The 26,694-nt window shown below is 40.3% G+C and overlaps 1 protein-coding gene across 1 annotated transcript in view; it reads left to right on the forward strand.

Annotated features, from left to right (window-relative positions):
• The first annotated feature begins 1,676 nt into the window (after positions 1–1,676).
• Positions 1,677–26,694, forward strand: part of SGMS2 (sphingomyelin synthase 2) — a 34,373-nt gene continuing 9,355 nt past the window's right edge. Inside the window, exons 1-3 of the mRNA XM_030948427.1 lie at positions 1,677–2,091; positions 23,619–24,244; positions 24,983–25,100. Of these exons, the coding sequence (XP_030804287.1) occupies positions 23,790–24,244; positions 24,983–25,100 (573 nt within the window). The 5' untranslated portion in view covers positions 1,677–2,091; positions 23,619–23,789. The remainder of the gene's footprint in view (positions 2,092–23,618; positions 24,245–24,982; positions 25,101–26,694) is intronic.

The raw sequence follows: 26,694 nt of genomic DNA on the forward strand, positions 1-26,694 counted from the left end.
TTCCCACTTGCATTGCTGTTTCTACTCTTGATCTGTTACTCTGTCTGTTATTATCCTCTCTGTATAACAGCTTGAAGTAAGATATGATTCTGCAAAGGCACGCATGTGATTGTATCTGCAATAAGGCATATGTAGATATCTCTGTAATCAGTTAAAAACAAATGCCCTGGCCATGGTACCTTTTTTTTTTCCCCCTTTAGATTTTATTTTAAAGGAAGCATTACTTACTTGGGAAAATTGGGGGAGGGTGGTGGGAGGGAGGGGAGAATACAGTGGCAGTAAAGGGAGCTGTGAGGTTCCAGCAGACCTCTTTGGTTCAGCGCTACAGGTGTGTATGTGTATTCACCTAGCAACAGGACCAGCACTAGCCTTGCTGAATTGTTTATCTGGTATAAGAGACTGTTTGCATTAAGCCTGCAGGAGATAAAACTTGGAAATCCTGGCACTCTGTCTGTAGCAGTGCCCTGGCTGTCACTGTTGGACCAGGGCAGTTTCCCTGTCCCACAGAAATCTGAGAGTGTGGAAAATTTTTCCACTCTGTGCTGGAATAAAGCAGATTCTCTCTTCCCTTCCCCCAAGCTTTTGTGGAAAAAAACAAAAGTGTGAGCAACCCAAGCAGAATAGCCAATAGCTGGGTGAAGGGGGCTTTCCAGGGGTGTGACGAACAGAGGGTCAGGTGCCTTCCTCGAACCCGGGCTTCTGTGCCGGGTGTGTGCTCGGCTCTGTCATGTGCCCGCTCGGCGCGCAGCCGGGTGACTGGGGCAGGACAGGTGTGTATCGGCCGCAGCGAGTTTCGGTGAGGATGAGTTGACACCTTCTTCCCCTCCCTTCCTCCCCCGCCAATCACATGTTTCTTACACTGGAAAACTCCCAACAAAATCTGGCTGCTACGTAGTGATGGGGAACTTTTTTGAAAACAAAAGTGGGGGGAGGGGGAAATACCCCTCCATCCACCACAAAAAAAAAAAAAACAAAAAACAAAAAAAACACCCCCAAAAACAAAAAAAAACCCCAAGGAAAGCCAAGTCCAGAGGCGGGGGTGAAACACTTGACAAGCAGGGGGTTTCAGCGACAGTCATCTGTCACGTGAGCAGGTTTGGGGAAATCAAATTCCCCGGCAGAAGCGGGAAGCCCGTCTCTGCGGAGGGCAGCGGCGCCCAGCTCTGGCCTGGCTGCGGGGGCGGCCCCGGCACCTGCCCCCGCTCTGGCTGTGGGGACGGGCGGTGCCCTTCCCGTAGCCGGCGTTTCAGGGTGGGCAGGGCAGGTGTCGGCGCCCCTTTCTGCGGGCTGACGCGGTCCCTGCCCGGCGGCAGCGGCTCCCAGGGGAGCCGTGCGGGGCTGCAGGAGCGGAGCGGGCAGGGCAGGGGGTTCGGGCCGGGATGTGCCCGCCCGGGGCTGCCGCGGCCCCGGCGGAGGCGCGCGCCGGGGCGGGCAGGGCGCGCGGCCCTGCCGGGAGGGGGCGGCGGGCGGCGCGCGCGCGCAGAGGCGCGCGTCGGGGGTGCCGCGCGGGCGGGCGGGGCCGGCACCTTGCGCGGCGGGCGGGGGCTCCGGGAGGGCCGGGCGGGCCGGCCCCGGACAGCGGCGGCGGCGGCGGCAGCGCCGGGTGAGTCACTGCTTGGAAATGGAGTGGGCGGGCGTGCGCGTAGCAGAATGAATGATGTCAGGGAGCACCGCGGCGAGCATGAGGCTCGCGGCAAACGCGGCGGCGGCCGCAGCCCCGAACGAGCGCTGCCCCCGGCGACCCCCGGGCCGGAGCCGCCCTCCAGCGGGAGAGCCCTTCCAGCTGCGGCACTGCTGAGGCAGGAAACCTCCGCGAGAAGTGTCGCCTCCGCCGCCGCCCTTAAAGCCGGTCCCTTTCGCCGGGAGGGAGAAGAGGCTGAGGCTGGGAGAGGAGCAAATTGCAGGGGAAGGTAGAGATTGTGGCAAACTTTCTAGCTGCTTCTGCGTGCTGCTGCCTCACTGGTGGGAGTGTCTGCCCATAAGGAACTGCAGAGCCCAAACCCAGGAGCCCTGGGGCTCCAAAAACGACTTCAGCCGCCTCTGGAGGAGGAACTGCCAGCAGTGCAAGATTTTGCATATACGGCTGAGTAGGTAAGTTGGGAGCGGCATAGGTGGATTGAAAGCGTGGCGTACCACAGGTGCCCACTTGGAGACCCTCTTTCACAGGAGACCTGCAGCTGTCAGCCGGATAGAGACTGGGAAGAGCAGTCCCACGCTTGTGGTCTCTTCCATTTCTAGAGTTTGAGGCCCCTCTAGCAAGGGAGGGCACCTGCTGTTTTGATTTCTCTTGCCAACGTGGAACTTACCTAGTTTGAAAGTAAAATTCTATGGTTTTGGTGTGGGCAATGTGTACATACCTCTTAGGGCAGCACCACCTACCTAGTTGCTCAGGAGGGGACTTCAAAACGTGGGATTTCAGCTCAGGAACATAAAGTATTGTTATAAGGCTGTTGTAAAGGTCTTTTGTTGCAGGTGTTTGTTTTTTTTTTCCTTATTGTGTGTCTGGTCTGTTCAAGCCGCTCTTAAACTTCCTGAACTGCTGCTAAACTATTGACTTAGTGGCAGGTTGCATTTCTTTTAATGTTGTGCGGTTTCTGGTATAAATTTAGCTTAAAATCCTTGTGAAAAGTAGTTAATGCATAGTCTTCTGGCAAAGTAATAAAACTAGGATACAATGTAGAATATCTCTTGTTCAGTTTAGTCCATTTCTAAACATTTTGTTTCATTTGAACACGTAGGAAATCAAACATCTGTCCTCAAACCACTTGGCAGCTTTTAATTTATGCACAGTTCATTATACAAGTGAATGGTTCTGTAGGAGTATTAGCATAAACTGAGCAGATGCATGGTTCTTCATCTGAGACACCAGGCCTTACAGGAGTTTTTGGCAGGCTTCACTTTAAACCACATTTATTAAGTGCTTTGTCCAAAATCAATTTACTGTTTTTAATTATATTTAATATAGTTACTTAGATGTATTATTATTTGACAAGGCAGGTTTTTTGAGGCTCTATAGCCTAAATACTTTCTCACTGTGAAACTGTTAACTTTTTTCCTTATTTTGCCCTAATTTAAATAATCTAGGGCTTAATTTACTAGAAAGATCAATGTGCTTGCTTCCATATTTCTTTCCTTTTAGGTTGCTAGTTCAAAATCAGACAGATTATCACATTCTGCTGAAAAGCATATGCTTGTCTCTGTCCTTCACAAAAACATTCCAGTGTACCCTGGAAGTATGTCAGTCTTAGAGAGCATTGGACAAATTGAGTGGTGATCGAGAGAAACTTTAGGTGAAAATCTAAGGGGACAACAATAGTAAGGTGATAAAGGCCCCTAATGAAGTAGATTTCTGTGCTGTCCTTGAAGTGAACTTACACAATGGAGAAATGACAACTTGGAGAGAGCAAATACAGATTCTTTTTTTTTTTAAGTCACCAGTTGGTAATCTCAATATAGAATGCTTTTACTCCTATATTTTAAATATTGAGCCATGGATGGCATGTTGATAAGCATCTCCTTTTCTGCATTGTAATACTGTAGTTGTAATAGTTGTGTAGTTGTAATACTGTAAGACAAAAATTCATTCAGAAATGAATTTTTCAAGTAGACATCAGAAGTGTTATATCAGTGATACAGTATAGTGAAAAACTGAAGATTTCCTTATCAATGCAAAAAACTCAGCCCACACACGTACCTCCCTGTCTCTGGAAGAGCTGAATAAGAGACTTAAGATTAAGTATTTTTAATTCTAAAGCCTGGAGTTATTTATTTACAGTGTATGAGTATAGCATATTGAAGGTATGAAGACTGAAAAGTAGTGTATAGATTTTTAAGGATTAACAAAATAAGTATTGAAACAAGTGATGGATTTAAAAAATAAGTAGCCTTTTTAAAGGAGCAGAAAATATAGAAGAAGGTTTTTGAAGAAATGGCTCATTACTCTTAAATCTCCTGGAACAGAAGTGATCTTTGAAGATAGAAGTATTTGTAATAAAATTGCATGCCTTTTCTGTTTGGATTTTTTCCCCTAATTTTGGTGGGCTGTTGGCCTACGCTAGTTTTTGATGCTGTTTGTGGGGAGTGGACAATACAGATGCTGTGACATATTATTTAGTATGGCTGTGGTATTGCACTGGTCTACACAGATGCTGCGGAGATTAATGTAACACTAGGTCCACTGTCTTCAGAGATCTCTCCCTGCTGGGAGAATTGTTTGTACCATGGACACCACTGTCCCCAAAGATGCTGTGCACACTAAGAATGTCAGGCATCCAGGCACCACTGTCCCAGCAGATGCTGAAGACCTTAAGAGCTGCTAATAGCAAAGTTTTATGTAACACACATAGGTCTGTGTTATGTTTCAAACAGAAAGTCTATTCTGGACGTTTCTTAACTCTCCTGAAACCCAGCTGTTCTAATGAGGCTCCAGGATGTTAGTAACCACAAGCATCTCCTGTGTGAGGATGCTTGCTTAAGTTAACACTAACAGCTACCACTGTTTCTCTTCCCCAGAACAGATCTTGTGGGGATATGGGTGATAAAGAGAATGAAGTACTTCTTACCAATATAACTGGTTTTGGAAGTCTGTGGCTGTTGCTAGGAATTTTCATAAGACCAAAATATGAAGTAAAAGTGACTCAGCTTTAGGGAAACATGGTACTTACCCTCTAGCTAACATATATGCAGTATCTGTAAAATAAGGGGACTACTGTGCTTTGAGGTCATGCTTGTGGTTGCTGAGTAAAACTTTCTGCTTACTGTCTGTCAGGTGGGTCCTGCTTGCAATCTGATGGTATTTAAAAATGTTGGAGTCGAGTCTGTTGTATAGAAGAAACAGTTTGTCAGAGTGTCTCAGGCTGTTGAGGTGATCATTGCGAATAGAATGGTTTTTAATGAAACAGTGTTTGGGTTTAGATCATCAGAGAAAATAATGAGTGTCATTAATCAGGAGAACTTCACTGCATTCATTCTGACAAGAGAATTTTATAGCAAAAAAAGCATGTATTACTTATTTTTTTCAGGAAAAAAAAATAGTTTCTCCAATATGTAACTCCAGAATGGCAGAATGTCCTGTTTATTTGAAGGTCCCTGAACAAAAAAAATCAAATGTCACTTACCCTTGCTGTCACTTACCCTCCCCAGTTGATAGAGGTTAACTTTCAACTGCCATGTATAAATTTTAAGAACGTTTCACTTACTATTGATAAAGTTTGTATACAAAAATGAAGTTGCTGATCTTAGTAGATCTGTGAGGGTTCCGAAGTCAGATCTTGGCAGTCACACATTGCAATGTCTTCCTGTTCCTAGCTTTTCTCCTGGCTTTTAGAGTTCATCTCTTTCTGCTGTGTTCTGTAGTCATTTCTTCATAGTGATTTCCTCAGGCTGAATCTTACTAGGATCCCGTGCCATGCAGTAAGCTTTGCACTAAACTCTGCAGTGTTGTTGTGTCTGTGGTTACTGATGCAAATTAGGATTAGAGTTGTACACCTGTTTTTCCTTGGGGAAATGCTGAGCCTCTTGGGCACAGCACTGAACGTTTTCAAAAGTTGCATCAGCTTAATTTGGTTGATTTAGAGCTGAACTGGTGCAGAGCATTTAGGAATATGTTTGCTTAAGAATGGCTAAATTTACAAGAAATTCCCTCTGGATTATTTTTGATTTAGAAGTAATCTGAAATCTTAAATGGCATTAAGAGAGTTGGATTCAGTTTTTCAGATAAGATGTAAGCATATCATGGCTGAAACTGGGAAGAAAGTTTAAAGTACAAATAATGATTAACTGTATCTTCAGTTACAGTAAGGTTACTTTGATGGTGAGATTGATATCACAAAAGAAATCAGCGGAAGTGAGCAATAAACCCCAGGAAGCTACTTATATTTAAGGTGATTTTTCTAACCCCCCATCTGAGAGTTACAAACTGCCTGCAGCAGTTTATGATCACAGGTTTTCAAGGGTCCCCAGGCAATTATCATGTTCTTTGTGAAATGCTTCAGAGACAGGTTTACATGTTAGTTGTCATAAACCAGTATGGCCCCTGTAAAGTTCTGTAACCTCCCTGCCTTTGGGAAAGGCCTTTTTGCCTACACTGCCTGTTGCTGTCTTAGGCCTGCGTCAGTCTTGCTGCTACTGTAAGCTTAAATATTCAGAGTGAAGTTTTAAGTACTAATATGGACTAAATACATATAAATAAAAAAGCCCAATATTAGTACATTTGTCTAAATTAGTATATTATTTCTGTCTTTATGCAAGTTCAGATAGCAAAGTGTCACTAAGAGCTATCGAAACTAACTAGAGTTTGTGTTTGTAGTGTCTAACTTAGAGAAGGATGGGTTTTTTGTTTTGCTTGATCATACATCCATGATCATAGTTCATGCCTCTAATAATAGAACTTAAATTTGATTGGGTTTTTTTGGTTGGTTGGTTTTGATTGTGTGTGTTTGGTTTTTTTAAAAATCGAAGTTAACTATAAAATAAATGGGAGTCTTTAATCCTATCAGAGTGCAGAAATCTGTCCAGCCTCTAAGAACAGGCCTCTTGGATCTTATAAGACCTAGCTTAAAGCCCTAAGCACAAGGTGATGTTTTTCATTTCTTGAAGTATTATTAGAAGTATTTTGGCATATGCTACCTCCCGAGAAAATCTTTAATAGAACTCCTGTGTCAGTAAAAGTCCTTTATTAAGAAATCTCCTGCTCTCACTACTTGGTTTTTTAATGTTGAAATATGTTTGCATTTTCTAATCTTTCTCTTTTTAGAGTGTGTATTCTGCTTAGCCTCCTAAGATCTTAAACTGTTGTGTGATGAGTGCTGAATGACTTCTCACAGTTAGTTTCAGCCATGTGAAATGTACATAACAGTGACAAAATGTTTACTTATGCACACACCCAAGTTCCTGCTTATGTTCACTCTAGTGCTGGCCAGTTGGTTAAAGGAGCAGAGCTAAATAAGGAGACAGGGTCTCCAGACTTTTTTTATCCGGTTTCAGCTGTGTTATGCTTATGTCCTATCCAGGAAACTGAATTCAACTCTATATGCTTCATTTAATATTCCAGGCTACTGCTAAATCAGAAATAATGGGGCAGTCTCCTTATTTAGGTGACATAATTTGCTGAAGAGAAGCAGCAGTAGAGAAGGTCATGCCTCATAGTCATTAATTCTGTCTTTCATCTGGAGGGCATGATATAATCCTGTAGCTTGTTGATAGTTATAGTATGCTTCTACAGTAATTACAGTTTATTTGATTATTTTTTTAATTTCTTTTTTTACTTCCCCACATCAGCCTTGTAAATGGGAAACTGCACTTACTGTCTGTAGATGCTTTATGCCAAATACTACTGCCCATGCCTTGGTTTGAGACTGAGCACAGGCTGTATTGGAGCAAAGTGTTCCCATCACTGCAGTTGCTTAAAAAGGACATCTTAAAAGCTGTAATGCTGTGCTACTGTCTTAACAGTGCTAAAACAACACTTAATGTAGAATTCTGTTTCATCTTCTGACAGTTATTCTGGTTCAAATTTATGTACTACAGTATCAGTAAAAAAAATCAAAAGCATTTAAACTAAAATTCTGAAAGCCCTGTTTTGTTTTGGTGGGATTTTTTTTTCTGTAATACTGAGAGATATTAATTCTTATGACTCTCATTTGGATTAGTTCATTGGTGCTGGTTTTTTCTGGTAACTTTTTCAGGAGTGTATAGAAACTGGATATGTTGTAGCATAAAAAGTTAACTCATGTTACTTTTAGTTCCTTTTTATTAGGAGCCTGACAGAAGTCCTACCAAAGCTTGTGGTTTTTCCTGTTTTCATAATACTGTATTAATCTGTAAGGATGCCAGGTATGAGTTCCTTACAATGCCAGTCTGAGAACCATGAGCTTGTCTTCATTTGATTTTACTCAGATTTTGTTAGTTTGAGTGTCACTTGACAAGAGTTCATTCTTGTCTTTTGTCATACCATCTTGTTCTTTTAGAGGCCAAAACTTGGCTCTAATTTATAAGTGAAAATTAATACACTTGCTTGAGCTGCTGTTACTGAAATGCAGATGCTGTTGTTCACAGAATTGTTTGCAAGTTACTTTGAAAGCATGTGTATGCTTTGCATGCAGCTATAAGGAATGATCTTGAAATTTTTGGGGAAAAAATCAAGTCTACTTGATGTGGAAAATGTGCCAGAAAACTAAAGCTGGTCCTCCAAAGTGAATCTCTATTTACTTCCATTCTGTGAGAAAGCATGTTGGCTGAAGTTGTTTGAATCCTATTATTGACTATTAAAAGTGCTCATGCACTAACATAGGAAAACAGCACTCCAGTTTTTTTGTTTTCCTATAATTTTTTTTTAACTTTCATGGTGGACTTCAGTCTTGTGAGGAAGGGCTGTGGCATCCTGTTTGGCACTGAAGCAAGAAGTATTAAAGGCATTGTTCCTTCCAAGGTGCCACAGTGAACTTAGAAGGTAAATTAGGAGTTAATATTAAGGCAACTTATTGAAGAGTTTAGTGTTATCAGTTTGAACTTCTGTCCACTGCAGTGCTTGTATCCTGAGTTTTCAGATTATTCAAAATTCATCTTTTTAGTGATAACTATGACTTTGAAACTGAATACTACACATGCTGCACAGCTGAATGGCAAGTGCTTTCCAATGAGAATGGTTTTCTTGTTGGCCTTTGTTTTGTGTTCTGCAGTAACCATGGTCATTAGCTTCCTCCATGCAGGTCTTAAAAAATGGCTCAGCTATTTCCATATGTGCAAACAGACATAAGTGTTAAGATAAGTAACACTTCTTCATTCTTCTGTTTGGAACAAACTATGTAATCTAGGGTGGCATAATGTGTCTCTCTCTGGTAAAGTCAGTAAATTGTACTGACTTTTAAAGGTTAAGATGGATGAAATAAATCTCAGCTGACCGTCAACATTGCAAGACACAATACCTCAAATAGCCAAGCTTAAGTTGTTAGGCTAAATAAATATACTTCTTGCTCTTAAAGTATTTTTCTTTGATGTGAAGTGCTTGGGGTTTTTTAAAGTGTAATTTTACAGATTGCAGGCAGCTTATGCTTTCTTGTGTGCCTTACTTCCTAGTCACTAGACAATCTGAACTAGGTAAGGTGTGTGGCTTAGTTTTACTATGCAGAATGAATGTTCCCATTAAAAGTTTGTTTGTTTTTTTTCCCTTAATTTGTGGTAAGATGAAGTTTATATTAAAGTCTTAACCATCATAGAAGTTGACTAAACTCTTTACCTCTTTTATATTTGAAGAGCTCAGAACTGAATGACTGAATTTAAAATGGGATACTATGCCCCTTCCAAGGCCTGGAGGGCAGAGGAGAGTTGTAGGAAAGCAGAAGCTCTCTGTTCTTTTATTCCGCAGCAAGGCCAAACACTAGAACCATGTTCTCCTACCTTACTGTAGCTCTTCTGAATGTGCACACATATGTGCTTTCTTCTTATTCTCTCTCTGCATCCCGTGGTAGTAGAATCAGGAACAAAGCTTTTAGTTCTGCAGGCCTTTCTAGAACATGTGACAGAGGCAACACAGCTTAGTCAAAATGTGACTATGATGTGTGTAACATACAGATAAAGTTTGTTCTTATCAAAGTCTCTATTGCAGTTACAAGGACAGCTACAGGAGGAATATTGTACTTTGGCTTCCATAATTTGCTTGAAGGACTATTATCTTGATTCATCTTCCATAATACTATTATGAAGATGCTTCTGATTTTAATAGTTTGTATTGCTCAGAAGGTTTTAGGCTGATGTTACATAGCTTATAATTTGGTCATGCATTGTTGAGAATGTAGCATGAAAGATGTCCTAGTGTTTATGGTGATATTCTATAGTGTTTCCAATTAGAATCAGAGAAAAAGGCTTTTTTCATCAAAAGGCTTATAAACTGCAGGATGGTATTTTTAGTGTTGTGTATTTGTCATAGTGTGAGTTGAAGGAGAAAAAGACAATCTTAGTGGACAGAAAATGTATTGTTATTTAGGATGATGTTTTATGTCTTGTCACTATTATGACTGTTTTATAACAGTGATTCCACACCTTTCATCTCCTCTTTTCATGAGTCCTGTTGGTCTAGGAGAGTTCAAAGGTCTGAAAGGAGCTTTGTGTCTGTTTACCTCTTAGCCAGGCAGCACCCACCCAGTGATTGCCCATGACATACGTTTGCAGAAAACCAAGCTGTAAGTCAGATAGATTTTCATGCTGGTACATGTCAAAGAACATGCATCTTTTTACCTAACAGTTACAGCTCTAGGAGTCTGTGAGGTGTGTGAGCCCCTTGTTTTGTGATTTACTGTCTCCTGTATATGTTAAGAAAGTGATTTGTGTAGTTAGACTGAACAGTACCTGTTCCAGTTGGTGTTTGTTGGAAGTGTTTGTTTGTTTTGTGTTTGTTTTTTCAATTGCCTGCTGTGAAGTCTGCACGTTAGCTCAAATGTTGGGGGTTAGTGGCAATTCAGCTTCTTCCTGCAAAGTGTCTCAGTGTGTGTCTGTGAATATTCAGTGTTCTGGTGTCCGAATATGCTTAAGGAATTTTACTGCAAGTTTTTGTCCTGGACACTTCAGGTGATTGCCCCGACTGCCTCCTTGTCGAATAAGAGATCCGTTTGTGCTCTTGCCCCATAGAAGCAGAATTGAACAAGTGCCAGTTCTGTCTAAATCTGTTTTATAAATATTACTGTCAGATATGAGGAAGCTTTGGGAAGCCAAGAACTTTCTCTGAACAATCCTTTTTAGATTAGGTCAGTTACTCATGCTGTTGGATTTAAACTTCAATACTTAACTTGTTTGAGTATATTCTGTAAAGTTCTCCCAGGAATATAGGAAAATGTGGGCTATGGCAGATGCCTTAATTCTAGAGATGTGGCACTTCTTTTCTGCATCAGACCCACACATCTGAGTATTCAATGCTTAGGGCAGCTCACAATGTGCATTATGTGAAAAGTCAATCAGATTTGTTCAGAGGTTGGACTTATTTTTTGGGCTGATTTGTTTACAGTCTTTGCTGGACTGTAACACTGCTGTGTTTAAAACCTGTTTCTTTTGTGTTCTTTGTCTTGCATGAGATATGGAGCTCATCTGGAAGGTTTCAGAGAGGAATAATATACCTACTGTAGGGCATAGATTCTCTTCTGAAGGTCTTAAACTGTGAAATTCTGAGTCAATTTTTGTCTTATGCTAGAACAGCATTTTGCATTCCTTGTGTTAAAAGGCTTTTTTAAAACAGGGGTTTTAAAACTTTTTTCACATTAAAGTACTAGGAAGGAGAGAAAATGGATCTGCTCTGGGATTTCAGATAGATTTCTTCTGTTCTGTACCAGCAAAACTTACCAATGCATGGGTAACCTGTGATCCAGTATTGTTGTTTATACAGGTGTACAATATGGATAACTGCACTTCATGTGGTTCAATAAAATTAACATTGACCTGTCACATAAGTTAAACATGCATGGCCGAGACTGTTTGCATGAGCTTAACTAATTGATTCTGCTGCACTGGCAGTGGAACAGCTTAACATGGCCTGGAAGATGCTAGTATCCCAGCCTGACTTCTGCTTCCAAATAAATAAAATATGCCTTCCTGTGTGACAGCTTTTATGGCCATTCCTGAACCATCCCCATCTTTGTATGTTGTCTTGATAAAGCAGTGTTAAGAAATTCCATGAGCTGGGATTGGTATGGAATGTTTCAGGCCATCTTGGTCTGCCCCAGCTGTCATTAACATCTTAGCACGCCTCTTGAGTTATGGTTGTTACCTAATATAATGTGGAATTTTGATTTCTTCCTAATTGGCTTGCATGAGTCTAGAAGGCTGCTGCCTCTCCTTTGCAGACCTGTAATTGCTTGTGTGGGGGTGTTTCTTGTTTTACAATGTCTGTCATGCAGGGTGTGGCATTCACCTGTTTAATATTGTCATATGCATGTTTTGTGCTTCAGTTGTGCACCTTTGAAATGGTGAAGTTACCCACCTTTTAAAGTAGTGCTCAAGTGCAGCTGATGTGGGGACCTTCTAGGTTAAATCCCTGTGAGACTTCCCTTCGTTCCATTTGCTGATGTCTAGAATAGATTTGAATTTAGGGTATTCTTGGTACCACTGATACTTGGATGTGCCATCCTGCTCGTGGCAAGATGATACTCGCCCAGAGGAGAGTAGCAAAGAGACAGCAAAGACACCTGCAGTGCCTCTAGCTGCAAAATGGCCGTGCAGGAGCAGTTACTACAACAGCTGATTTTAGCAGAGGTTGTGTTGTGCAAGCCCTTGTCCTGGCCTGCATTTAGCCAGGTAAGTACCTTAAAAATGGCCTGGCTTGCTGTAGTGCTGTGTTAATGAAAGCTCTTGAAATCCAAGCCACTATTGGGTCTCGAATTCAAGCTATGCTCTAGACAACAATTTTCTCAGATTATGCCCATTTGTCCTAAATTTAGAAGGCTACTTATAAAGCCAGAATGTGATCTGTGTTTGCTGATAGATGCAGATCTTTTGACATATTTGGTATTTTTGAGGAAAACTTATGAAGGAACACAGCAGAAATAGCAGTATGTAATAAGATAGTGTCCTCCTTCATGGAAAAAGACAGTTGGTAGACCAGAATAATTATTTTTACTGTGCCCTAATTTTCCCAAGTTCTTCATTCTCTTCTTTTAAAACTGCTTGGCATTATTTCCAGTTGAACACTTAGTTCTGTCCTTAGACTTTTGTAACTGATCACAGTGATATTAGTTGATTCACCACTTGTTTACTTAGCTACATAGCATACATTCACATCACTGGTCTCAGGGAGTCTAGAAATGAGACTGACTTTGTCCCAAACAGTTTTTTCAGCTGCAGTTCTGACTGAGGAACAGTTTATAGAATCTCTTTGGCCCTCCATGTTTCAGATAGTCTACATGGCACATCTTTGGCCTCCCTTCCTCTTCCCAAATCAATGTGTATCTAGATGTCTGCTGGACATTGGCATAAGAATGCCATAAAATACTTTTTGGATAATTTCTATAGAATACTTTCTATTTTAAAGTAAGCTTTAGGGCCTCCCATGAAAATGTGACCAAGAATAAGGATGTATGTTTGTAAATCACTTTTTCCAAATATCCTTCCTGAAACATCTTTTTTGATCACTCATTCTTTACTACTTCTGCCCTAAAATTTTTCGTGGACAGTAAGACAAAGGTCAGAAGTAGTCCTGGTTTCCAGCCTGTGGGGTTTTTTTCCTGTGGAAATAGTCTCTTGACTAAAAATTTTAAGTAATGTTACTTAAATGAAGAAATGGAAGATAAATAATGTTCAGTGCAGCACATTGTGCTGCTGGTATGAATGCCATTTAGCAGGCAGTGGGATTGCCCAGCTTGTATTTCCGCTTCACATTCAGCCTTGATTGATTTGAGTGATCATTTGCTTGCCTATGCTTCCAAAGATAACAGGTTCAGTGATGGCCAGAAGCCTTCCTTGAGTACAGCACATAGTTGAAGGTGTGGAAGTTAATACTTGAGGTACATGGTGATACAGTGTAATATACATAATCCTGTGTAGATTGAGAGTTACTTCAGTACTTTCACACCAGGTTTTACCAGCTGGTAGGACAAGATCAATGTAATTTCAGTCATTAATTTAATTTGTTCCTTTTTAGTTATGCTGGGTGTGCATCATGTGCAAGATGTAGGTGTTACAAAGCAGTTGTGTGATGTTACAATGAAAGACTCTAATGATAGCTTTTTAGGAGCAATGATGACTTTTCAGCTGAAGATGCTATTCAGCTGTTTTCTTGCAGAAATAGTTTTAATCTTATATTTTTAATAAGTGGGAATTTGAACCTCACCGACTTCCTCATTTCAGTCCTTTGTAAGTTGGTTCTTTAAATCCTTTTTAAAAGCTCTTAAAAAGCAAAAAGAATTCTCAAACTATTAGGCAAGAAGGGGAAGACAAATAAATGAAAGTACTGATGTGAACGGTGAAACCCTTTATGCTGAGTCTCATGAGCTGCTTGGCATGAAGGAATTTCGTTATTGCCCTGGTGTTCAATGCAGGGTTGTTCTTACCGAAGGCTGCAGTTCAGCAGGGAATAATGAAGAGAGGTTGGAATTATTTTGGAGATGTTTACCTAGGTTCTTAAATAGTAGCTCTGTGAGGGGCAGTAAAAACACATTAAAAGGATTCTTCGCCTCTGTCTATGACCTCTAGGGTGGGGCTGAAATGGAGATAGCAAAATATATGGGAAGAGTATTACAGAAAAGTTTTAGATTATAATTGTTATTATTTTCCACTGCTGCCCCACTGTTAACATCCTCTCAGAAAATTTATTCAACAATGATATCCTGTGTTGTGGGGAGATAGGATAATCACTTCTCCTGCCTGGCAAGCTAAGGAAGTGAGTGTTCTGTTCATCAGTCTGTGGCAGAAACAAAAATGAAGAAGGAAGTGTTGAAGTGCGTAGTACTTAAGTGTTTAGTATTTAAAGCTAAACACTGTCTTTTCTTGATTAAATAATATAAAAAGGAAATATTTTTTCTTGCCAGCATAATGTGGAAAGTATTTTCTTCTATTAATAGAAAGCTTTGAGCTAATGGAATACTTGTTGAAGTTTAAAGAAAACCATGGCACTGCATTGGAAGCTTAGGTTGTGGTGCCTTTTTTTAACTGTGTAGTGCTTCAAGCTGGTGCATAGAACTTCAGTGAGAAACCCAGTTACATATGGAAAGCTTAGTATAATTCTGGTTTTGCAATCTGGAAGCTTGAAGAGTATATTATGAAAGGGTTCTTTGCTGCTTTTCTAGTCCCCTAAGTAAACATGTCTGGATTGATCTTGGCAATTGCTGAAATTTCTCAGTACTCTTGACTTGGTGTTAGAATTAAATTTACCAGGTTTTATTTCTGAAAGTGTATCGACAGAAGCTGGGGATGGGGGGGGCAGGGTACTGTTAAGGAAGCGTGTAGTGTATGAGCTAGATGCAGATTTGGATGTCTGAGCCTGTAAACGAACGGCTTGAATGAGGGATCTGTGTATTCCCATCTCTAGTTGACAGGGGTTGCTCATTGTGATGCACAAGCCTTAGGCTGCTTGGTGGTAGGTGTGGCAAGAAGGTAGAGGGGAAGACCAAAATAGGAACTGCATCATGTTTCTTGGTGAGTTTTAGTCACTCTGTTTACTGTGAGCATCATCCCTCTTAACTAATACTCATAAGTTTTCCAGGCAACTACATCAACAGAGTTGAGCGAGCTGAAAACTGTTCTTAGGGAGAAGAGAGGGGAAGCGAGTCATTGATGCTTTCCTGACCAGTTTTAACAGTGTGCAGTGTGCTAGTTTTCTGTTGTTGGTATAGAGGCTAAAACCCTGGTCAGAATGCCATCAGACAAGGGTGTGTGTGGGTGTGTAGATACGGGTGTTTCTGAAAGGGGATGTTTCTGCTGCTTGAGTCTCTGAACACAGCAAGTGTTGCTGCTATGTACACAGTCACAATTTGTAATGTGCTACATGAACTGAGGGATATGTGAAACCAGCTTGTGGTATGATACTAATTAGTTTTAAATATGCCTTGTCCTAAGAACTCATGCAGGGTGAGGATTACAGTCCTATGCTTTTCAAGGACTATTGTCTGTTTCAGGCTTTTAAAAAGGTGAATTATGAGATAGGAGACTCTGTGTACACCTCAGTGCTAAAAAAGCTTTTCTCTGGATTGTGCAGTTTTTATATGTATTACTGCTGATATTGTCAAATGCTGGGCAGGTATAAGCAATTACTGTCCTCTCACTTTAAACTTCTAAGGAGGAGGGTTCTTGTTGCTGCAGAAGGTACACTAGAATGTTCTCAGAAATGTGACCTCTTACATGTGGGAAAGGCTGTGGATGTTGTCTGTTTGGACTTCAGCAGGGCCTTTGGCAATGTCTCCCAGAGCACACTCCTGGAAAAGCTGCAGCCCCTGGCTTGGACAGGAGCACTCTTTGCTGGGTTAGGAACTGGCTGCATGGCCGGGCCAGAGAGTGGTGGTGAACAACGCTGCATCCAGCTGGGACCAGTCACCAGTGGTGTCCCTCAGGGGTCTGTGCTGGGGCCAGCTCTGTTCAAGATCTTTATTGATGATATGGATGAGGGGATGGAGTCCTTCATTAGTAAATTTGGGGCTGACACTAAGCTGGGAGCATGTGTCAATCTGCTGGAAGGTAGGAGGGCTCTGCAGAGAGACCTGGAATGGTTGGATGGGTGGGCAGAGTCCAATGGGAGGAAGTTTAATAAATCCAAGTGCTGAGTCCTGCATTTTGGCCACAACAACCCCCTGCAGCATTATAGGCTGGGGATGGTGTGGCTGGACAGCGCCCAGGCAGAAAGGGACCTGGGTGTGCTGGCTGGCAGCCAGCTGGACATGAGCCAGCAGAGTGCCCTGGTGGCCAAGGAGGCCAAGGGCATCCTGGGCTGTGTCAGGGATGGTGCAGCCAGCAGGAGCAGGGAGGTCACTCTTCCCCTGTACTGGGCACTGGTGAGGCCGCACCTTGAGTGCTGTGTCCAGTTCTGGGCCCTCAGTTTGGGAAGGACATTGAGATGCTGGAGTGTGTCCAGAGGAGGCAACGAGGCTGGAGAGGGGCTTGGAGCACAAACCCTGTGAGGAACGACTGAGGGAGCTGGGGGTGTTTAGCCTGGAGAAAAGGAGACTCAGGGGTGACCTTATCACTCTCTGCAGCTCCCTGAAAGGTGGCTGTAGTCAGGTGGGGTTGGTCTCTTTCTCCCGGCAGCACTGACAGAACAAGGACACAGCCTTAAGCTGTGCCAAGGAAAATACAGGTTGGATATTAGGAAAAAGTTTTCACAGAAAGAGTGATAAAGTACTGGAGTGGTCTGCCTGGGGAAGTGGTGGAGTCACCATCCCTGGATGTGTTTAAAAAGAGACTGGATGTGGCATTCAGTGCCATGGTTTAGTTGAGGTTTTAGGGCATGGGATGATCTTGAAGGTTGTGACTCTGTGATTTTGATGTTGGCACAGCTGCTTTTTGGAAGTAACATAGGGGAAAAATTTGACAGGCAATATCTTCTTAATAATTACTCAAATATTTTTAGGGTATATCACAGATCAATTTAGTGTTATGTAACTTCCTCTTCTAGCTGCCTGATGGCTGATAAGCTGTCACACAGTCACTTTAAAGCACACATTAGTCACTGTGACTCCTCACTGCCCTGTACTGAAAGTGGTGACTAATCTCTGGGTCTGACTTTCCATTATGAAGTGCAACCTTTACCCTTGGTAACTAGGTGGAGGACTTCACAAAATAGTCTAAAACATTCCTGCCTCCTGTGCTGGGTCCCCCTTACCTCACAGCCAGTGCAACTTTTGAGTCAGCTAGGAAAGATTTGAGGCATTTGTTGTGCTGCTAGGCTCTTAACAAATCTTTAGACTTTGCTGTCTCTTTGAGAAGAATCTTGCTTTGGATAGTGGCTCTTAAGCAGTGTCTGTGAAGCTCTAGCAGAATGAAAGAAGCCAGCCTGCACATAAAAGCCTGATCCAGAGGCTTATTTTGGCACTCATTTTTGGCATTTTGTCTGATGAAACTGAGGTAGAACAGTGACTTCCATACTTTGTACAGTGTTCATAATAGGCTTTTGTAATGAATAGAAGAAGGTTATGAGCCAAACTTTTTTTTGCAATGTTACAAAATATGCATTGGTAGAGAACCTTTTTGCCTTTATTCAAAATCAGCTGATTCAGAGCTAAATATCACTTCAGGTTAGCAGACCTTTCTGTGCAGATCTGAAATACTGAAACAGTCTCATTTTAGAGAGTATGGGTTAAGCAGGAAGAAGACTTAATCTTATTTTTCTGGTATAAAAAGGTTGTGAGGGAGTCTTTAGGCTTTAACATTGGAATAATGTTAATACTTCTTTCAGCTCAGAAAAGGGATTTAGCAGTGTGCATTGACAATGAAGGCAGACAACAGTGTCCTGAGCTGTATTTGATAGGAATATAGTCATTATTTATAGGGCAGTGATTATTCCTCTCTGCTCGGTACTACTTGGCTGTCTAGAATACTGTACCTGGTTTTTGGTCCTTCACCCTGTCAAAACATGAAATGGCAACAAGCCCAGCAGAGGGGCCATCGCGGTGGTCAGGAGGCTGGAGCACAGGCCTGGGAGGGGAGGCTGGGGGAGCCTGGATTGCTTCAGCCTTAAGAAGAGCAGTCTCAGAGTGCCTGACTGCAGCCCCTTCATACCTGCAAGGATACCATCAGGAACATGGGAACCAGGCTCTTCACAGCAGTGGGAAGATGAGATACAAAGGCTGTAACTTCTTATTAGAAGTAGATACAAAACCAGTAGATTTAACAATTAAAAAACAAGCAAAACAGCAAAAATAAGTCCAGCTTTCACTGTGTGAACAGCCATGCAGTGAAACAAGCTGCAGGCGGAGGTTGTGCTTCTTTGTACGCATGAAGAGTACAGCTGGATTGAAACCCTGAGTCACTGCTGATCCTGGCCAGAGGCCCAGGGACCTCCTGAGGTTTCTTCTAACCTGAATGATTCTGTTTGTTCTGCTGGTTCTACAGATGTACAACTGACCATTCTCAAAACACTTGTTTTAGGGAAGACTGCAAATAAAACCAACTTTGTCATGTACATATGATTTATTTCTAGAATGAGTTACAGTAGCACTAAAAGATAACAAATATGTGACAGCTGTTGTGATCTTGTTTCTTGAAAGATAAGGGTAATACTAATCACAAGTCAAATCTAGCCATGTCATGGGGTCACCTTTAAAGGACATCAGACTCTTAGTTACCAAATACAGTCCTTCAGAGTCTGGGGACCAAACAGTTCAAGTTCAAGCGGTTAATGCAAACCTACTCAGCAGTGTTCAAAATGATAAAAGAGCTTAAAGATGCTTTTTTTTCCTTGCTTGTTTAGTTTCTGGGGACAGGTTGGATGGCGCTTTAAGGACTTGCTCTAGTGGAAGGTGTCCCTGCTCATGGCAGGAGAGTTGGAACTAGATGACCTTTAAGGTTGTTTTCAACCCAAACCATTCTGTGGTGCTACAAATGGGGTTTTTTGGGTGCTTTTTGAGATGTACTGTTTCAGAAACCTGGCACTGCTGTAGAACACACTGGGTAATGAATTGCTAGGAAAATGAAACCTAACATACTTTTTACTATTAAGAGGTATGAAGAAACAGAATTCCACAGCACTGGTAAAACTTGGTTTGTACAAATGGATAACCTGTAACTTTGAAGCTTTTTCTCCTCTATTTAGTGTAGGGATTTAGTCCTTAGTCCTTATGTCTTCTGTTGGTATATTAGTAATCCTAAATGAGGGACTTACCAAATCTCCCTCTCAGGGTCGTGGGAGTAACTACTCTATTTCTACTGCTGAAAATAACTGTATGTGATGTAAATAGTTAATGGGTTTTTTTTATAAAAAAGCTAACATTTACTGCAAGTGATGATGTGATGATAGCGAACAGTACTTCTATAATCCAGCTTTGTTTTACTTGCAATTGTTTAGCATCACAGCAGTTGTCTTCTGGAGGTTTTGGGTAGTGTTGGGCTTGTTTTTTCTTCCTTCCAGCAGCCTGCATGCTGTGAGATGTACATATAGCCTGGAAGAAGGGATAGTGAGATCTGGAATGCTTTCAAAAATCAAAATTAAGGAGAAACCCCTAAAAGGAAGTTTTTATTCATTGCTGTCTAGATAACAGTGGTAACCTGGCTTTTTTAGTTCTAGTTCCATAGGTAGTCCTAAAAATTTAACTGATCAAAATACAAGCTAGCAAAAAATTCTGCCAGTAACTGTGTGATATAGATAAGTTACTTCAAATTGTACTTTGTTTGCAGACCCATTTTCTTCAGTTACCAAATACAGCTGTATCAAATGTTTGATTGATTACCAGCCTTAGCAAAAAGCTTTAAAATAGTACTATCAGAAGTCTTTTCCATTTTGTATATGAAAGTATAGCTTCTCTTAATGTCAGAATAAATCAGTCTCCCTGGTTTGGATATTCTTGTTCAAGTAGTATTTAAACAGCAGGTTAAGAACTGCTTATTTGAAAACCCTGTGCAAATTGTGACTTTTCAGTCCTTCATAAATTATAGAAATTAAAATATTTTGAGAAATGTGCAAGTTCCAATACTGGATGAGAAATACTGTTTGGGAGCTAACTTTATGTGAAAATGACCTTTACATGAAAATTGGATGACTAACAAGCTAAATAAAACTCTGTTATTCTTAAGTTCTAGCATAAAGAGCCAAATGCAGACATGCTTTCTGGTGCTTGTCTCAAAGCTGTGCCCCCCATCAACTATTTTCTTTCAAATGACAGTCAAATGGGGATGAAGAAAACTAAGCACTGCTATGTGCATGGGAGCAGGTAGGAGCTCATGATAAAATATTAGGACACTTCCTCTTTTAACGTCTTGTTAAAGATTTTCTTTGAAATTTTGTTCCTTGAGGCAGTTATGATTTTGCTGTAAAGCTGCTGCTTAAGAAACTCTGCTTCTTGATAAGGTAACATTCATTTTTAGAAGGTATAGAAGTGGTTCCAAAAGGAAAACCTTTTCCTAAAACTTGGAGGTATCCCTTATAGCAATTTCATTTATCCTTTTGGGTTACTTGGCCAGTTTTTTGTGAGTTTGAGACTTCCCCAGTAGTTGCTTTCTATTTTAGAGCAATTTAGTATGCTTTTGAGACCTAAATGTTGGCAGGATGGCCAGATATAAGCATTGCTGCCTGGTTGCTGAAGGCCTTTTACTAGGCAGTTTGTGGACATCTTCTGGTTTTGATATGGGGATGTTTTGGATTTGACAAAAAAATCAAATGGATATTTTATCAAAAGGATCATAAGGACAACATGAAGCTAAAAGGAGCCACTTTGGGTGGTGAATGGATATTTGAATTGGGGACAGGAACTTGGCAGAAGAACCTGTGCACTTTTGGGGAGTTCCTTTTACAACCAGTAGCAGAGGATGATTAGGCTGGTGGTGCTCTGTATCTGTCACTTCTCTGGCCAGTCAGATTGGCAGCAAGGGACTGAGAGACTTCAGTCTTTTTCATCGATAGAGTTGCTAATTTCTTTTAGAATGTGGAAGAAAAAGATTGAAAAGGTACTATAAAGGGAAGCACTTACCTACTTACAGATCACTCATCAGATGATATATAGCACCTTTAATTATCAATGTAAACAAACTTTTGGCTCCAGTATGCACTCTGCTTGAAATAATCTTGATGAACCATCAGAAGTGGTAGATCAATATGCCTTACAATCCATTTAAAAGTACCAGGAAGGAACACAACTTTCTCCTGCAAGCTGTAGCTATAATTGTTTTGCTTAATAAGTTAATATGAGAACATGAGCACCAATCGACTTTTTAGGTTCTTATGTTATTGTTCATCTGTACTTCAGATACTCTTTGATCTTTAAGGCTTGGATGACATTAAACATCTGAAAGTAAAATCTTTCACTTATGTCACTAGGCACTAGGTTAGGTATTTGTGGGGAAGAGAAGGAATAACTAAGGTAGTTGGCTCTCAGTTAATGCATAATTCTAATAATGTTTCTACTGCCCAGGATGTAAAATTTACCAGGTTTTGCTGATTGCTGCCTCAGTGGCTGCTGTATGTAACATAATGGTGAGAAGTGGGGTCTTGACTTAGTAGATGAATGTTAGGTACATGCATTCCAAAACATAAGCAATTGGGTTCCGTTTTTATTCACTACTGTCACTAAAATGTTCTGTCATATGCTTAACTTTAGTAGTAGACAGAAGGAATAGAAGAGTGTGTGTGTGTGTGTTAAGAAAAAGACTTGTGAAAGCTGAAATACTATTCTGGTATAGTTTTGAGTAAGGCTGTTGCTTTTGTAGATGCTCTAAAAGAGTATTTTTAGTTGTAGGAAGCAGAGAAGTTCTGGTCTGGCTGATGGGTTAAACATGCCCTTTTCTTAGAGATGCAGAGATCACTATATGATTGGTAGGAGGGATAAAAAGCATCAAAAATCACCACTTGTTTTCTTGGGTGTCTATTGTTTGTATGTGTTGTGTATGGATAGTTATCATACACTTGTTGATCAGGAATTTAGAGAATGTCAGCTAATGACAGTGGATTTCAGAAACACTGCTGGGGGATAAATTTAGAAATGCTTCTCAGCTATTTCAGTTTTATTTATATGAATCTCATATTTGGGATCTGAACTTTTACTTCTGTTTTTCAGTGGTTGGAGCAGCACCCTGGAAATCAGTGAGATTTATGTGCTGACCGTGTTAAATGTCTTCTCTGTTTGGGTGGGATGAGGCTGGAAGGATCAAAACACAATCACTTGATTTTCCAGGCTCTTTGGTTTAGATTGTCCTGTAAGCAGATGGCATGTTCTTAAGCAAGTTCTGTGGTGTATGGTTAGGGAGACTGGCAGCTCCAGCTGCCATCGTGGTGACTTAACTGCACAGAAAGCATGGCAAACTGGCAGCCTGCAGTTGGCATCCAGAGACTTGAGGGGGTAGCAGTGCTGAACTTCTCTTTCAGGAAACACTGAAATAGGAGAGAATCACAATTTACTGGTAGATGGGGAGCAACTTGTACATGGTAATACTATTTTTGTCATAGGAGCTGAACACAGTAAGAAAAGTAGGTACATCACAGCTATGGTAAGTGGTTTCACGGAACTTCAGAGATGGGGAAATGGCCTTTATTTTTACAGCAAGATGTCTTTGCTAGAGATGAACTTCATTCTTTGCTCCTTGTAGAAAAACTTGTTATAAAACACATGCACTCACCTGGTTTTTTAGCTTGCAAAACTTTTATGAATTAGCAAATGCAGCCTGAAATAAATCCTGAGTAATAATGACTCTATTTGTTCCTGTTTAAAAACCATCTAAATAGATTTGTTTTTAAAGTAGCTAAAGGACAAACACAAGTTCATTTGTCATCTGTTCTGTGTGTAGTGTACCATAACTAAGAATCAAATCCAGGGATATATTTCTCAGTTATCTGAAATTTCAGACATTTAGTGGGTATTACAATGGCTACATAAATGCATTTTTGACTTGATGGAATATTCATTTAGATCTAATGAAATTTAATGGAGCTATTTATTGAGTAGATTTTCTAGATGAATCTAAATTAATTTATGCCCTACAAAATTGAATTCTGTAGTACCCTAGTACCCTTCTGTTTTTTTTTTCCCATCACCTGAACTGACAGGATTTGTCTGATGGGTTGTCATTATATGACAGCCCATATTAATATCTATTAATATCTGTAGCAACCCTATGGTCAAAATCAGGATGTTTTGCATAGAATATCTCTAAGCAGTAAAATTCAATGTTGCTGCAAATATGGAGCAAATTTGGATGTTGCTCCAAATATGGATTAATTCTGATAACTGATAAAGCAAGGGATGTCATCATCATTAAAGTCTGTGGATCTTGTCCTTTATAAAAACCCCAAGCCTAAGCTGGTACTAGTTCTTAAACTGATATGAGATTTATCAAGTAGGAGTTGGCTTGAATTATTTCACAATAATTTGCCTTTTGACTGTGTTTCTAAGTAGACTTGGATGGAATTGAAATACTTAAAAATGACTGTTCTGAGAGTATTTTGTTCACTGTCGCATTACTAGTTATGAAGGCCCTCAGTATCTGTTTTGGGGTTTATTTTGCAGATGGTTCAGCTCTAGAAGAAAGATTTGTCTTCACAAATTCCTTTGAAAGCACAATGGATGCATTTTAGAGTTCTGCAGAAGTCATCTAGGAACAAGAACATTGGACTTTGAGGAATAACAGAGTTCAGAGAGCCCAGAAATTGGTCACTAATAAGGCCATACAGCTTGGAAATGAATACCATTGAGACAGCAAAGCTTGAAGAGCACATGGAGGGTCAGCCAAATGAGACTTCTAATGGCTACTCACGACCTACTCTCTCAGTCAGTGAAGAGAACAAAAATGGCACTAGCAAACCAAAGGGCTTGTCTAATGGCTTGCGAAAAACAGCAAAGAAGTATCCTGATTACATCCAGATTGCTATGCCTGCTGAATCTAGGAACAAATTCCCTCTGGAATGGTGGAAAACAGGCATTGCCTTTGTCTACGCTCTCTTCAACTTGATTTTAACAACTGTCATGATCACTGTGGTCCATGAGAGAGTACCTCCAAAGGAGCTAAGCCCTCCCTTGCCTGACAAATTTTTTGATTACATTGATCGTGTGAAATGGGCTTTTTCTGTATCAGAAATAAATGGAATGATACTACTTGGATTATGGATATTCCAGTGGTTGTTTCTTAGATACAAGTAAGTTAGCAATATTTTTTTTTCTCTGCTGTAGGTTTACATTGCTCATTTTGGGTAGAAGAAATCATACAGTGAAATCCTTAACAATATTGTGGAATAGGGCTGGCAGGAAAATAACAAAGGGATAGCTTATTTACAAAATGTTGTAGAGTGTTTATGCCAGATATGAAAATACAGGTTTTCTGATTATTGAATAATGTCTTTGAATTCTGAATTTCTGACACCTATGTTGTACTAGTCAAGTTAATTCTGAGATTGGGCTTTTCAAAGTGTGTTTACTGACCTGGGGGTGTTTAAACTGGGGAAATCATGATGGTGTAAGAAAATCTTATCCAAATTTGAGGAAGAGTTCACTGTCCTCTACAGCTAAATAGAAGTTTTCTCTTGTGTCTTCCTTAAACTACATATATTTAAGTCGAGAATGGGGTTAAAGTATGGGACTAAAAAAAAAGGCCACTGAGTTGAGGCAAACTGCCTGGCCACACCTGTAAGTTAGACTGAGGCCATCTTAAATTGGTGAGAGTTTCACTCTATAAGGAGCTAACAAGGCTGAAAGCTGAAGAGGGATGTTTTAATACTTGATTCAGAGAAGAATCTGTGTGTGGCGAAGAGCTGGGCTGAAGCTGCTCTTTCATTCTAAGAATTCAGCTATCTAATGTAGCTAAAGCTCCATAACTGTTGAATATCCTGCATATAAACTTTGTACTCAATCTGTTTCCCCCCTTTCCTTACTTTCAGATCAATAGTGGGACGCAGGTTCTTTTTTATAATAGGAACTTTGTATCTGTACCGCTGTATTACCATGTACGTTACCACCTTACCTGTGCCTGGAATGCATTTTCAGTGTGCACCAAAGGTAAGAGTCTTTGCTTCTTGCCTTAGTCTCTGCATCAGTCCTGATGGCTCCTTAGATCAAATAGAAGATAATGTTTCAGGTATTACTAAATAAGACAAATTAATTTCAGTTGATGTCTTCAGAAACATAGGTAGTGATAAACAAAAACTTGTGTGATAACAGAGCCTCAAATTGTTGATGAAGTTGGCTGCTCCCTTTCAGAACATCTTAGGTTGAAATAGTGCTGCTACTAAATCAATCAACTTGCTCTGAGGCTCAAGCTAATCACTTTTAATATTGTAGCAATATTTTTTCTTATATGGTAGGATACCCCAGGTCAACGCTGCAATTCATAGCCTGATATGCAAGCTTTTGTTGCTGTATCCCTGTAAAACCCCACACTGTTACATGCTTTGCCTAGTTTCTCACACTTATTTGGTCAAGAGCTATTGCAATACCTGAAGTCAGCTGCCTGTCTTGGTTTCCAACCTGCAAAATGTATAGGAATGTGACTTAAGTTCAGCTGCATAAATGAACTGATACATACAGAAACATGGATGTACTAATAGTTTTACAAAAATATTTTAAGACTTTAATGACACTGGAGTTAAATGGTGACATAAAGGAGTTATTGCTCCCACTTTAGGTTACTAATAAAAAGTTGTAGACTTAAAATTCCTTGGAACAAACTATTGTGTTAGCTGTACTGAAAAAAAGCATTGCCAGTTTAGTGGGGGGATAAATTTGTCACCTCTTGGATAAGATTTCTAGTCTTGAGTTTACAGCATCATTGCTGTTGTCTTGTACATTGAGAGAACTTGGGGATATAGTGGATGAAATAATTCTCTTATGAATCAGTGTCTTTTTGAAAATGCTTTATTTAACTGCCACTATTGTAAAGCTTTAATGACTTTGTTCTAGCAGCTTGGGGAATGACTATGTAATAGACTGTATTGAGGAGTGAGAAGAGGTAATCAAAGGAAAATGCAAATATCTCTGCTGAAAGTGCATTTTGCTAGCATGAAACCAAGATTAATTACTTGAACTCTGGAAAAACAGTTGATGATCATTCTTCTGGATTTTTTTTATATGTGAATAGTTTTCTGATTATGGAAAACAGTTATCCATTTTTCCTGGTTTCTTTTTTCTAGAATTACTTTAAAACAGCTAGATAAAACTGCCTAGTATCTATAAGAAATCAAAAGCTTGTCCTAATACATGCTTTAAAAATGTACATCCTCCAAATACAAGTTAAGTCCTGAATGAGTTTGTAATTAAATCTAAAATGGAGCGAGTTTGAGGGTTTTACTCAGTAGAAATACTGGTCGACTCTGGACAGAATAACAGAATTTGTATGCGAGGTTGTACCGGTTTTTAATGGATTTCATTGGTTATGTCAACTGCTGTGATGAGATCTGACCTTACAAATTTTTAATGTTTACCTTTTCAGTATATTCTGCATTTCATTCTCATACAATGCATATTTTAAAATAGCTTGGGAAAGTATAGATGGAATATAGACTGAATATAGATCGAAAGTATAGACCAAATGCTAGTGTTACCAAACTGATCTTTATCACCTGTCAACTTGGAAATGCATGCTTATTTGTTTAAG

The sequence above is a fragment of the Camarhynchus parvulus genome, chromosome 4 (assembly GCF_901933205.1).
Source record: "Camarhynchus parvulus chromosome 4, STF_HiC, whole genome shotgun sequence".
Classification (NCBI taxonomy): domain Eukaryota; kingdom Metazoa; phylum Chordata; class Aves; order Passeriformes; family Thraupidae; genus Camarhynchus; species Camarhynchus parvulus.